The 12785-nt window shown below is 38.5% G+C and overlaps 1 protein-coding gene across 8 annotated transcripts in view; it reads right to left on the bottom strand.

Annotated features, from left to right (window-relative positions):
• Positions 1–12785, bottom strand: part of Prosap (prosap) — a 253358-nt gene that overhangs the window by 12526 nt on the left and 228047 nt on the right. For 5 of the 8 annotated variants that reach the window (XM_069499234.1, XM_069499233.1, XM_034969609.2 and 2 more), the window contains 7 exons: positions 12322–12447; positions 7919–8099; positions 5296–5615; positions 4766–4960; positions 4049–4115; positions 2145–2396; positions 901–1086 (listed from right to left, as the gene is read on the bottom strand). In XM_069499234.1, the coding sequence (XP_069355335.1) occupies positions 901–1086; positions 2145–2396; positions 4049–4115; positions 4766–4960; positions 5296–5615; positions 7919–8099; positions 12322–12447 (1327 nt within the window). The remainder of the gene's footprint in view (positions 1–900; positions 1087–2144; positions 2397–4048; positions 4116–4765; positions 4961–5295; positions 5616–7918; positions 8100–12321; positions 12448–12785) is intronic. The other 3 variants (XM_069499237.1, XM_069499238.1, XM_069499236.1) reach the window with 2 other exon arrangements.

Here is a 12785-nt window from a genome sequence, read left to right as displayed (position 1 = left end):
GAAACAGTTAATGCGTGGTTTGAGGGTCTAGAAAGACGCATTTGGATGGCAAAATTGCATTTGGGATGCAGTTGTCATAGCTGCTCTTAGTTCTAATACGGGCATAAAATGAGAACTGTGCACTCTTATTGCAACAGCTGTGAAGTCAATTGGCAGTTGCGATGCTAAACTGCAATTTTGCAACCGGCTTGTAGTCCAAATTCTGATTGTGTTTTGCCAATTTAGAAAGAAAAGAGTACAAAATATTTTTAAAATATACTATGTGCATTGAACGCCACAAGGTAAGTTAATTGATTTATTATTATAAGTATTAGTCTCAAAGTTAAATGACCTAACTATGATTTTTAATGATATTACATGTTCGTCCATACTCCATAATGTTAGTCATTAAATTAAATGATAACAAAATGTTAATTTCCTTTTTCAATTTAAAAATATTGTTATCTTTATATTTCTACTTATTTATTTATTATCTCTCCTTTAGGATAAATCATGGTTTTATGCAGTCATTTATGTTGTGTTGAAAATCCATTAGTATAATTCTCTATCCATTCCATTTACGATTTAAAATCAGTTGTCATATTATATTGCCGTAACTTACCGTTTAATTAAATGGTTTTTGAGGCTGCTGCGTATAGCGGGAGGAATGACGGCGACTTACCTTTAACACTGCACTTACCATCGCGATTCGCAACGCGTCGTGCTACCTGCCGTTCATGTCATCGACATCTCGCGCAAAAATTTGCCACTGCACGGCCGCGAATTGAGACTGTGTAGACTGGGTAGCTCGCTATTCGTCGCGCCCGCTTTTGGAAAAGTGTAATTATACACCTTTATGTGCAGCGTCACCCTTGCCAAAGCTCAGGAGGCGTCTCAGAACTCAGACGTAGGCCTATATACCTTCGATGATATCCCCTTGGTTGAGCCGCAGGTGTCCGTGCGCCTGCGCGGCGGCGGGCGGTTCGTAGGGCGTAAGGCACACCACGGTCGCAGCGGCCTGCAACGAGCACGTGGTGGTGTCGGAGTTGCTGGTGCCCACGCCCGACGAGTCCGAGATGATGTCGCTGGTGTCGCCCGCGCTCTTATCTGTGCACATCGCCAGCCCGCACGCGTCAGTATGGCCGTTGCATCAATTGCCACAGTTCAATGTGAATCAAATATTAGAGATTATAGAACCTAAAAATCGTTGGAACAATTGTGTCAGAATTCATTCGGCCTATTTATTTTATTTTAATTTATTACAAAGTCGTTCCTAACGAGTCGTGCCGAAATAATGATAGTTCTTTGCATAATTTAGCACTTTCAAACCAAAATATTTGCATCATAGGATCAATTATTTAGCCGATAACATATCCATCACACTCTAGTTATATTGTAGAATAGCAAAGAATATTATTAAAAACTCCTAGAAAAATATAAAATTTATTTAATCTTAAAAAAATCAAAAGCATACATTTCAAACATAATTGTTATCGATAAAGGGTCATATTAATAGATGGGTCACACAAGGAGTACAAAATATCCCTATTGACAAAATCAGAAGTGGGATATAGAAAAAATGTTCCGCAAAGGTATGAAGCGAACAAGCGGACCGTGGAAACATCTAGAATTAATTACATTTACACAGAACATGCAACGATGGTGTGACTTGTGATGTCGGTGCATGGTGATGGTTGTTGGTCACACGGACACGTGTATTGTGCTCAGTGCTCAGAACTATGAATATAGCAGACGGAGTCTTAACTAATTGTCAGTTAATGTTCATACCCAGCGTACTCACCGCCATGACGGTGAATGTCAAACCTTAAATCCCTTAAACTTTGATATCCACCGTTTCTTTCCCTTCGATGGTACATACAACGTTTCAAATTAATAATTAATCAATCTATATGTAATATGTCGATAAGTTGCTAAGCAACGTTGCTAAGTAATTTATCAACAGATTACAGATGGATTGATTTAATTACAATACGGCTAGCAAGAATTACGTTTTTGTATTCATTGGTTGATCTGATGCGTAATACAGCATTAAGAATAAAACCAAACTTACGTTTTATGACTTCTATCACACAAAATATAATAGGCTTCTATATTCATTGTTCTGAGACTCAGTGGGCAAAGTCTGGTTACCTCGACAGTTTTACCTGTTAGTATGCTCGCGTCGTCTTCATGGCTCGGATGGGACGCATCGCTGATACTTGAAGAGGCGGAGGAAAATGGTCTTTCCAAGCTGCAGGGGGAGTTGGTTGACCCTTGCGGCCTTCGCAATATGGCGTCCAGTTCCGCTGGGATTCTCGTAGAGGAGGCCAAGGAAGATCGATCTCCAGCGTTCCACCAGCCTCCCCACGCGGCGGATCGTCTCTTCGGGTTGTATCGCGGCGGCCCGCGGAACGGCACTGCAATCGTTTCGTTACCAACCGAACAAACTAATAGTGAAACAAACCGTGCGGGAAAAGAAAGAAATAAAAGAATGATAATTCAATTATTTTTGTGGTGAACAAACAAAATTCTTGGTTCAAGGGCACAGCTTTAACCGATGGTTCAGTGTTTAGTGATAAGCAACAAAAACAAAACAATATAATATAGAATCATTTTCAATCACCGTGCGCGGGATTTGAGACAGTGTACGTTTCTATAAAACTATTTTTCTGCCTGTATCGCTTACTTTTCGGTTTTATCGCTTGACATCATTGGCAATAATTAACGACAAAGTCCGCCAGGCGCCAACCAATTCTCATGACCTTATATTTTATATGTTTACTATGAAATTATATGAAGTGCTATGCAACGCAAGCTCTGCGACTTTTTCATACCAAACAGCGGGTCGCGGTTCCCAAAATCCGAACGATGTCATAAGTGACAATACGTGGCGACAACGCCGACAAGTGACGTAGCCAAAAAACAATTGTATTATGTATATAGGAACGTACACTATTGAGTCGCACGCCCAGTAGCAAAGTGGTTTCACAATGATTTGTTTTTATCACCTCTCATTTCACACTTCGGCTTTAGCTTCAACTCAAGCGTTCGGTTTTTTGACAAGTCTATCTCCGGTCGCCGGCATTATTTTTATATGGAAAAATTGTGTCTATTATATATTTGAAACACCACACAGGATGGTGTAAAGTTCAGCATATTATGATGTGCATGAAAATCGACACCAACACCCGAAAGATATCACTACACAATTATATTATATTGGACACTAAAAAACAAGACCTTTATATACCCTAACATATTATTATTTCGTAATCTTTAAAATTATATAAAATTAACCGAACACAATATAAACGTGCCATAAACACAAATATTAAAATACATATAACTCAATACTATTAAAAATATAACTAAATATAAGTTTAAATTTAATAATAGTTAAATACACCTGTATACATATTATTTTGAATTGTGGAACATATTGTGTGTTATGAAATAATGTTATCGAAACCCAATAGTTATATACCTACCTAATACTTATATGTTTATAGTGTTACTTAATATTACTTGAGATATGTTATATTATTCAATTTACAACCATCACCATTATGATAATAAGCAATGGAATAGAATCTTAACTTTAAGAGTTCGATATAGTTAATATGAATGGTCGCATGCAATAGTTAAACATTATAATGCTATGCTATAAAATTAATGTAAAAAATCAATTAAACTCTATATTATGTTATAAAAAGCATTTCCGTAAACGCTATAAAGTTTTAAACTGGTGATTGAAATAAACATCTGCGCCAAATGAGTACCTACCTATGAAAATTGTGGACCTTTATCGGCAATAAGTATTTTAGGATAACCAATTCAATAAAGCGAGTACCTATAGCTATAAAATAATGAAGTGACTAGTTGGTTTTAAAGACATGGTTAATAGACATTTTTCATAATATGGTTTATTTATGATGTATACAGTTGGATTAAACAATTTAGAAAATTTCATTTGGCGCAGATCATAAACAGAAATAGGCTATTAGTTATGCATATAATAATATTATATTAAGCGGCAGCCGCATGCTAAATATAAACAGGTGGAACTCACCAACTTCCTCCGATTTGTAATTCTTTATCACCTCCGCCAATTCTAAATTTCCGGCTATTACTGCAACCTGCAAGTAAAAAAAAGTAAAGTTAATATTAATAGTAACTGAATAACATGCCAAATAGAAATAATGTAATGTCCCTTTTAACTTTAACGTTAAAGTATTCAGGTGAATGTTATTATACACAGTGAAAATTATTGTATCAATTGTAGCACAAAAAGTTCTTCAGCTGATGCCACATCGTAATACGATAAAAATAGAAACGGCAGAAGAAACAGAGTAGAAGTTGCCACGTCTACCAATTAGTCCTGCTATTATACATATTGCGAGCGCAAATATTAGACAACAATTTGGAATGAAATACATACTACTCATTTCTAATTGAATTCCTACAATAGTTTGACACTAAGGCTGAGATCTAGAGAGCGCACTTTGACTTAGCTCAGAATTAAGACACTGTTAAAACGAGACAGCATTATACCGCTGGCATAAATCTGTCTCATCTTAACTGAAACTTAAGTCCAAACGAAGTCAAAGTGCGCTCTATAGATTTCAACCTAAGGCAAAGATAAACACAATATGATGCTATAACTTCAGCAAGAAACTTCGTAAAGAAACTCTAAAAACCTGATAAGAGGTCTCTAATCTCTATAAAACTGGTAAAGAGACTTAAGGACCTGGTAAAGAGTCGATAAACTTGGTAAAAGTCTACAAACCTGGTAAGGCGTCTGATTAGCGAAGTTTAATGACTCCTTATCGCAGCCCCTGAAGAGCAGTTGTCTCGCGCAAGAGTCCTGCGCGTTGACAGCGCATACATGTAGCGGGGTGTTGCCTGAAGCGTTCCTTCCGTTCATGTCTGCCCCGTAAAACAGGAGGTGGTCGAGATGCTGGACTAGGCCGTTTCGACACGCCTGGAAGTTGTATAATAGCCGAATTAGTTTTAATAACTCGTAGTATGAGGTTGGACAGAAAACAAAAAGTTTGTACAATTAACGCGCATGGGTTATGTAGCTCACTCCTTGATCTTATTACCTGTATCGTACTCATTTACAATACTAAGCTTACTTTAGTGGAAAGGGGAAATGTTTGGTGCATATAAACGCAATCATTGCTTACCATGATGATTTGATAACCATGGCAATGGATGGCAACTCTCTGACAAATGCCAGTATCATGTAAAGACGAAGAACAAGATGATATTATTTCATTATTTCCTAAATTAGATAAAAAGAATAGATATAACTACCTGATGCACTTCCTGCCACCCTTGCAGATCAGTAGCCCCAATCGTCGCATGATCATGAAGTAACGTTTCACACAATAGTGGGTCTGTTTTATTTGTAACTGATAAATATAAGGGCGTTAATCCTTTGCCATCTTTGTAGTTGGGTGATGCACCCAGTTCTAATAATGTTTTGACTGCTTCTAAGGAGTTCTTTTCAACTGCTCGGTGTATTGCCGTGCTGCCGTCTTTAGTCCGATAGTCTAGAAGGGCTCCACCATTTACAAGGCCTATTAATACTTTTGCGGGAGACTTTAGGCCGGCTGCCACTGTTAGAGGTGTTTCTGCAATTCGAAAATAATGATATCTTATGATCTGACGAGTATAAAGTGCTATTGTATTTGAGTTGTAAGTAGATAGACCTACACATTGGCGTGCACGTCATCATACCTGCATACATAAACGCACTGCCTACCCTAGGAATGTTGTTGTTTTATTTGATTTGTGGTTTTTTGTTGTGCTACACAGCCCAATATAGTAGCCCACACATATGGTACTCTTAGCTTGGAGAAAATACGAAAGAGGTTTTTGGTTTTTTCTTTATGAACCAAATATTCCTTAATTTTAATTAAAAAATATATGATTAGGTACCTAAAATAATCATAATTTATGATTATTGTAGGTACCTATTCATTTTTCGTTATCTTACTGATTAGTGCTTACTTCCAACGAAGACTCTGCACTGAATAAATATAACTATAACTAATTCTCCAGGTTTATAGGTACTTAAATCATGTTTTTTTTTTGTTCCAAATAAGTTATAAGCACTAAGCATATTCTTTATTTTCAACTTGATTGTTTTATGTCATAAAACGAATTAGCAATGACTAAAATAAACATTTCATATTATTTTCATTTCCAATTCAAATTATTGTATCGCACAATGTCCTGCAAAAATGGTGTCAAGGTAACTATTAATTAGGGTAGCAAATTAGAAAATTTAATGACCACACTATATTTCATAAAACTGACGTGGTACGCTAATATAATTTTGTTCGTAATGAAATAGGATACGAATAGGAAATATAAAATCTAAAGCACAACACACATCGACAGAGTAGAGTGGAGCCGTGGAGCATGTATTACGCCTTATTTGATTCATCATCATCAACCCATTCCGGCTCACTAGTGAGCACGGATCTCCTCTCAGAATGAAAAGGGTTTAAGCCATAATCCACCATAATGACCTTGCGGATTAGCAGACTTCACACACCTTGAGATCATAATATTACTCAAACTTCTGAACATCTTAATTTACTTTGGTCTAGCAGCGACGTAGGTATGCCCTTTATTCTCTAGAATTTGTTTTCATTATTCCAATTTCAACCTAGGACAAAGTGAATAAAGCCGAGTTTCAGTTGCTATCAAAACAACTCGGCTCCACTTCACTTCGTGTAAAGGTAGGCATCGGCCCTAAGATGTCGACCTAAAATTCATTTAAATTACATATTATGTCACCCTTCTGTAACTATCTAGATTCTAGGTATTTAATAATTTAGTAGGTACAAAAACATGATTATGTCATGGCTTGACTATTAAATAAATATTCAAAATTTTAATTAATTAATTGATAAAGAAAAGTACAATACGTGAATACGAGAATTCGTATGAATAGCCAATTAGTTTCAGTTACTTTCAGGGTCAGAGTATTTATTACGAATTATCCACGCTAGATTGATACGCCATGCTATTACAATGGAAACTGATACAATAGTATTCAATAAGTTAATTTTTGAGACACGCACAACCTAAACTATACCATAAATATAGTAACTAGAGTTGAAATTACATTGGATAATCTTCACATAACACGTAACTAGTTAGTGCAAAGTAAAGGTGAAACAATGGGAGATAAAACATCGGTACGGAATGGTAATAATGGCTTCTGTATGTATAACAAGTCATTTGATTCTCGATGTAAGTTAGAAGTTAAGTCGAAGGCGGTTATTGGGGCAAGATTTGCAAATCGTGACTGCCATTTTGAATCGCAGGTGTACGGTACACCGTACACTACGGACTATGGGATTATTGTAGGTACACGACAGGTCGAGATGGCTTTCGGGAGATGGCAGACTCGCACAACCCCCGCGCTAACCCGGTGCGGGATAGCACGAGTGACGTGCGGGTGTGCGGGGCGTCCACCCGCCTCATACTCCGATTGCCATCTCGACCTGTCGCGTACTATAGGTATGTTTATTTAGCATAGAGAGGCATTGGTAATGGTAGCCTAGTGGTTAATAACTTTTCGGAGTAAGAATGTTTTGCGTTTGAAGGAATTAAACGCTTAATTTAACGGTGAAGGAAAACATCGTGAGGAAACTTGCATGCCAACAAAATGTTCTCGAAAGGTGTGTGAAGTCTGCTTATCCGCATTAGGCTAAACCCTTCTCACTCTAGAGGAGATCCGTAGATTAGTATGTAGAATAGAAACCAACCCGAAATTCGAAATAAGCGCAGTCGACATCCTTTTCAACTTTTTCAAATCCGGCTGGACGATGCTACCTTTCAATTTGTTATAATATTTCTATAGTTTTGGTGTACAACAAAGAATATTTTACTTTACTTTACTTTTACATTCTTAACTTACCGCCTGTGTCATTACAATGGAAGTTAGGATCGAGCCCCTTAGCGCAGGCCTTGGTGATCTTGTCTATCTGTCCGTGCGTCACGTGCTCCAGGAACCGTCTCAGGTTCGCCCTCGAGTGCAGCGCCTTCATCGTCTTCTCGTCCAGTTTCAGCATCTTGTACACCCGCCTTTTGTACTTCAACTGGAATTAGAAAATGTTATTTATTGATTAACTAGCTTATGCCCGCGACTTCGTTCCGCGTGGACTATATAAATTCCAAAATTCCCTAAAGGGTGTAACCCTTAGGGAATAGGGATTTTTTTTTAATAGAGATAGCGAGCAAACGAGCAGGCGGGTCACCTGATGTTAAGTGATTACCGCCGCCCATTTGCAGCACCAGAGAAACCGCTGATGCGTTGCCGGCCCTTTAGGAATTTGTTGGTCCGCCCCTTGAATAACCCCATGTTGTAATCTAGTGGGAACACCGCCGATGGCCGAGTTTCTTTCTTAGCGGATGTCTGCGACATAATAGCTACCTGTTTGCCAAATTTCAATCCGATCCGTACAGTAGTTTGAACTGTGCGTTGATAGATCAGTCAGTCAGTTACCTTTTGCTATTTCACAATTTAGCCCTGGAGAAAACATTTTTTTGCTACTAGAGGATGCCCGCGACTTCGCCCGCGTGGATTGAGGTTTTTAAAATCCCGTGGGAACTCTTTGATTTTCCGGGATAAAAAGTAGTCTATGTCCTTTCCCGGGACGTAAGCTAACTCTGCAACAAATTTCATCAAAATCGGTTAAACTGTTGGGCCGTGAAAAGCTAGCAGACAAGACAGACAGACACACTTTCGCATTTATAATTAGTACGGATAATTATAAATACTATCTGTCCCGGCTTACTCACGTGTGTAGTCGACGTTAGCCCGACTAGTTTCGAACCCATCCGGGGTCCTTTTTCAAGGGAGTCCGTCCGCGCACGCGCCGCGGTTTTGACAGTCAAAACCGCGGCGCGTGCGCGGACGGACTCCCTTGAGTATTTATAATGGAAATCACTCACGGTAGTTTAAACGCTAAAAGTATGGATAATAGTCACCATGATCAAACAACGTGTTCAAATCAGGAATGGGGAGAACTAGAGCACAATAGGTCAAATGCTGAAGTGAAATATATTTCATAGAACCAAGACCTAACCCAACCCTGAGCTTTCCGGTGCAAGGTTGCACCGGAAAGCTCAGGGTTGGGAGACTCTCCCACCAGATAGACGGATGACCTCAAGCGTCTGGCTGAGGGCTGCTGGACACAAGACGCGCAAGAGCGTGTTCTGCGGCGCCTTGAGACATAATATGTCAAGCAGTGAACGCTTACTGATAGAAATTACAAGTCACCATTTCTTAAACTTATAGCATTTAAATCATTTGCAAGTTGTATTGTTATAATAGTATTGGACAAGAGGACAGGACTTGTAGGACTGATCTAAATCTGGTTTAGAGTAAAGACCATGAACCATGACCATGTACGCGGCCGAAAGTGATGAACATCGGCTTTTAGAATGACATTTCATTTTTGTAGAGCGTTGTCTTTGTCACTCATACCCATATGACGCTTTGTCGGTTTCAACGACCGAGACAGTGCTCTACAAATTGGCTGTCTCCTTCTAAATATCGATGTTCATCACTTTTGGCCGCGTACCCCTATTATGTTCTAATGGAAAGCCATAAAGCAAGAAACTTATTAGACAAAATATGACAATGAAATGAAATTACCTACTGTTTTCCCGGCAAAGCTATACGTTCGGTGAGCAATAAATTCCTTGGTATTTACGCGTATTATTCGCTGACTAGACGACTGTGATCTATGGGTATATGAAATTTTATGGGCCTGAGTTACGACCTCAGTGGGAGTACGACTTTGTTGGTAATTGTTTGTCTAAATAGGGAAGGTTGTAGGCTTATGGGCACCCACGCGGATTATGAAGTAGCATAATATCAACATTTTTTATAATGACAATGACTTTTTATTTGCTTAGAGCGATCAGCTTCGCTAACTATTTGGAGATTATTTTGTGTGTATCTAGCTGTTTGTGCTCAATACTGATAGTGCTAAGGCCATTATTGAGGTATATTAATTGATCTCAAGCCTCAGAAATGATGAATAATAGAAGGAGTGAGGAAGGAGTAATCTGCAGACTATGTCAAGAGTTTAACGAGACTACGATGATTATGTAATCTGCCACTGTTCCGCTCTAATGCATAAACGTTCTCCTAGGGAAACACATCGTACACCCTGAGGAAGCTACTCTAATTCAAGCCAGGAAAGTGTTGCTTTGCAATCACGGTTGGTTGGCATGGTACTCTAAAATTGGAGACGGTCGAAGTGATAGAGGAAATTCAAGGACCTGCAGAGCCCCAAAGAAGAAAAAGTGGAAGGAATAGTAGGTATCTGGCGTTGCAGAGTGTCATTCCATTAACATATACTTAAGGGTAGATTGGGATATTAATGTGATGGAGTTTTGGCATACGTTGATGTTTTATATCTAGACTCAATTGTGCTAGCCTCGAACACAACATATGGGAATTTGATACAACTATAATACTTAAAAAAAACTACACAGTGTTCTTTTCAAAACCTATTAAATGGCCATAGCCCTATCCATGTTTATACAAAGATACAACGCTTTACGGTGCCGGAAAACGCCAAATCTCTTGACGGTATCATTTCGCCGGTAAAACCAGTTATTGATTTAAAAGAAACATTTTTCCGAGTACGTTAAGAGCGGCCATCTATGCCGGTACATGGATGATGGAGCAATTATAACTAGTTTTTTGGTGAGGCCGTGAGAGTCGATTGCGATCACAAGCATCTGAGAAATGTCAACGTCTGAGATGATTGACTAACTGGCTAACCAGTAACCCTAATACGTAACTGGTTAGTAGTTCAACGAGTTAAATAGTAGTTGTACATAGTAAAAAGTGTTAACCACTTTTTACTATGTACAACTACAACTATGGGCGGAAGCGTATCTATGACACGCTACACAAGCTGATAAAACCCGCTCTCTGCGTTGCTCGTGACCACAAATTGGTGGAGGTTTTCTTGAAATTAATGTAGATTGTGATGGGATCCTAGACTCTTCTGAATATGAGTCTCTTAGGCTGAGATCTACAGAGCGTAGGTACTTTGATTTTGCTCAGACTTAAGATAGTTAAAACTAGACGGATTTATTGTCTCGCACTAAAATCGTGTACTGTGAAGCTGTCGAAATTATTAGATAATGAGATATATCTCTAACATTGTCCATAAGTGGTACCCATCCTTCTACAACTCCACACCAACTTCCACATCTACAACTTTTGCACAGCATTTTCGCCGGCGAAGACGAGGTCCCCGATTTCTCACATCACCCGGACGTGGACTCACGTTACGGTCACAGGAGCCCAGTTCAAATCAAGTAATCACTAAAATCAAGTAGTTGCCACTACCATATTTATTATTTATTATTATATCGAATTATTTTTTTGAACTTCCTGCAGCGGCCAGTAGAGCCTATGCAACATACTCAATTCAAAACTTTAAAAAATAGACCAGAAACTAGAACCATACTACAATTGAAATACATGAAACAATGAAACAACGCGGCGTGATACAGTCCAATTTGACACTACACGCGTTGTGTGTTAAAAGTACGTTTCTGGCATAATTTGCACTTGTTAGTTGTAATAATTATGCGGACTCTAGTTTACATACCAATGTCTTACATTGTAGCAGAACTCGGAACGTGATGATAATTTGCATACATAGTATGAGACGATAAGTTAACAAAACTAGTTCACGATATTAGTATTAAAATAATTATGGCAAAAGTAGTAGAGTATTGCAAATAATATTGTATTTATTATTTGCAATACTCTACTTATTCTTTCTTTATTATCTATTATTTTATAGTATAATATAATAATATGCCTGTACCCCGTAACTTATTTTGGTGGAGGTATAAGTCCCGCAAATTGATACTGCGCGTGGCCGCCATTTTAGTGACCTCAGCACTAGACTGAAGTTTCGAGCTTTTATTTCAGCTGTCGTCCGATCGGATCGAATTCGGGTGTCATGACGACTGACGTCAAAATGACATCATTTCGATGTTAATGAGACATGGTTCCAGCGCAATAGCCATTTGCGGGACTTATATCATGCTAGTTATGACTGGTCTAGAAGTAAATAAATGAATGATGTTGATGAATGATGTTTTACAAGGTTTGATTTCTTCTCAACTCGAGTTATATGACGGGTCCGTTGAAGAAGTAATTTCCGAGGCACTTGACGGCCTTGTCGTTGACCGGCAGGCAGGTCAGGTCATAGTGGAAGTTCTCTTTCAACTCCTGAGGATAATAGAATGGTAGTTTTACAAGAAGATTCAAGTTCTCACCTCGAGGTATCCGACGGGTCCGTTGAAGGGGTAGTCACCGAGGCGGCGCTCTTCATCAAGGAACTTGCCGGCCTTGCCGTTGACCGGCGGGCAGAACAGACCATAGTTGAAGCTCTCTTTCAATTCCTGGAAACAATGGAAAAATACACATTAACAAACTTGTTTTTAAAGTAAGATTTTATTGCATCTTTAGGTATTTATTAAACCCTAACCAATTTATCCGAAGACCTTGAAGTTGACAAATCAAACGGGCAAGATCCGGCCATGTAGTAGTGACCACAGGTAGTGACTAATTTTAAAATCTTTGGAGCCTTAGCCAACTTATCTTTGAAATAGTGACGCATTAAACTACATTTTTTTCAATGAGCTCCCTGATTTTTATCATTTTTTTAGGGTTCTTCCATTTGCACTTGCATTTGTTGTTTCGGGAATGTTAAGATATAAAAAAAAGTGTATTTAAATAG

Source organism: Maniola hyperantus, chromosome 6 (assembly GCF_902806685.2).
Source record: "Maniola hyperantus chromosome 6, iAphHyp1.2, whole genome shotgun sequence".
Lineage (NCBI taxonomy): Eukaryota > Metazoa > Arthropoda > Insecta > Lepidoptera > Nymphalidae > Maniola > Maniola hyperantus.
This window is presented reverse-complemented; position numbering and strand designations above follow the sequence as displayed.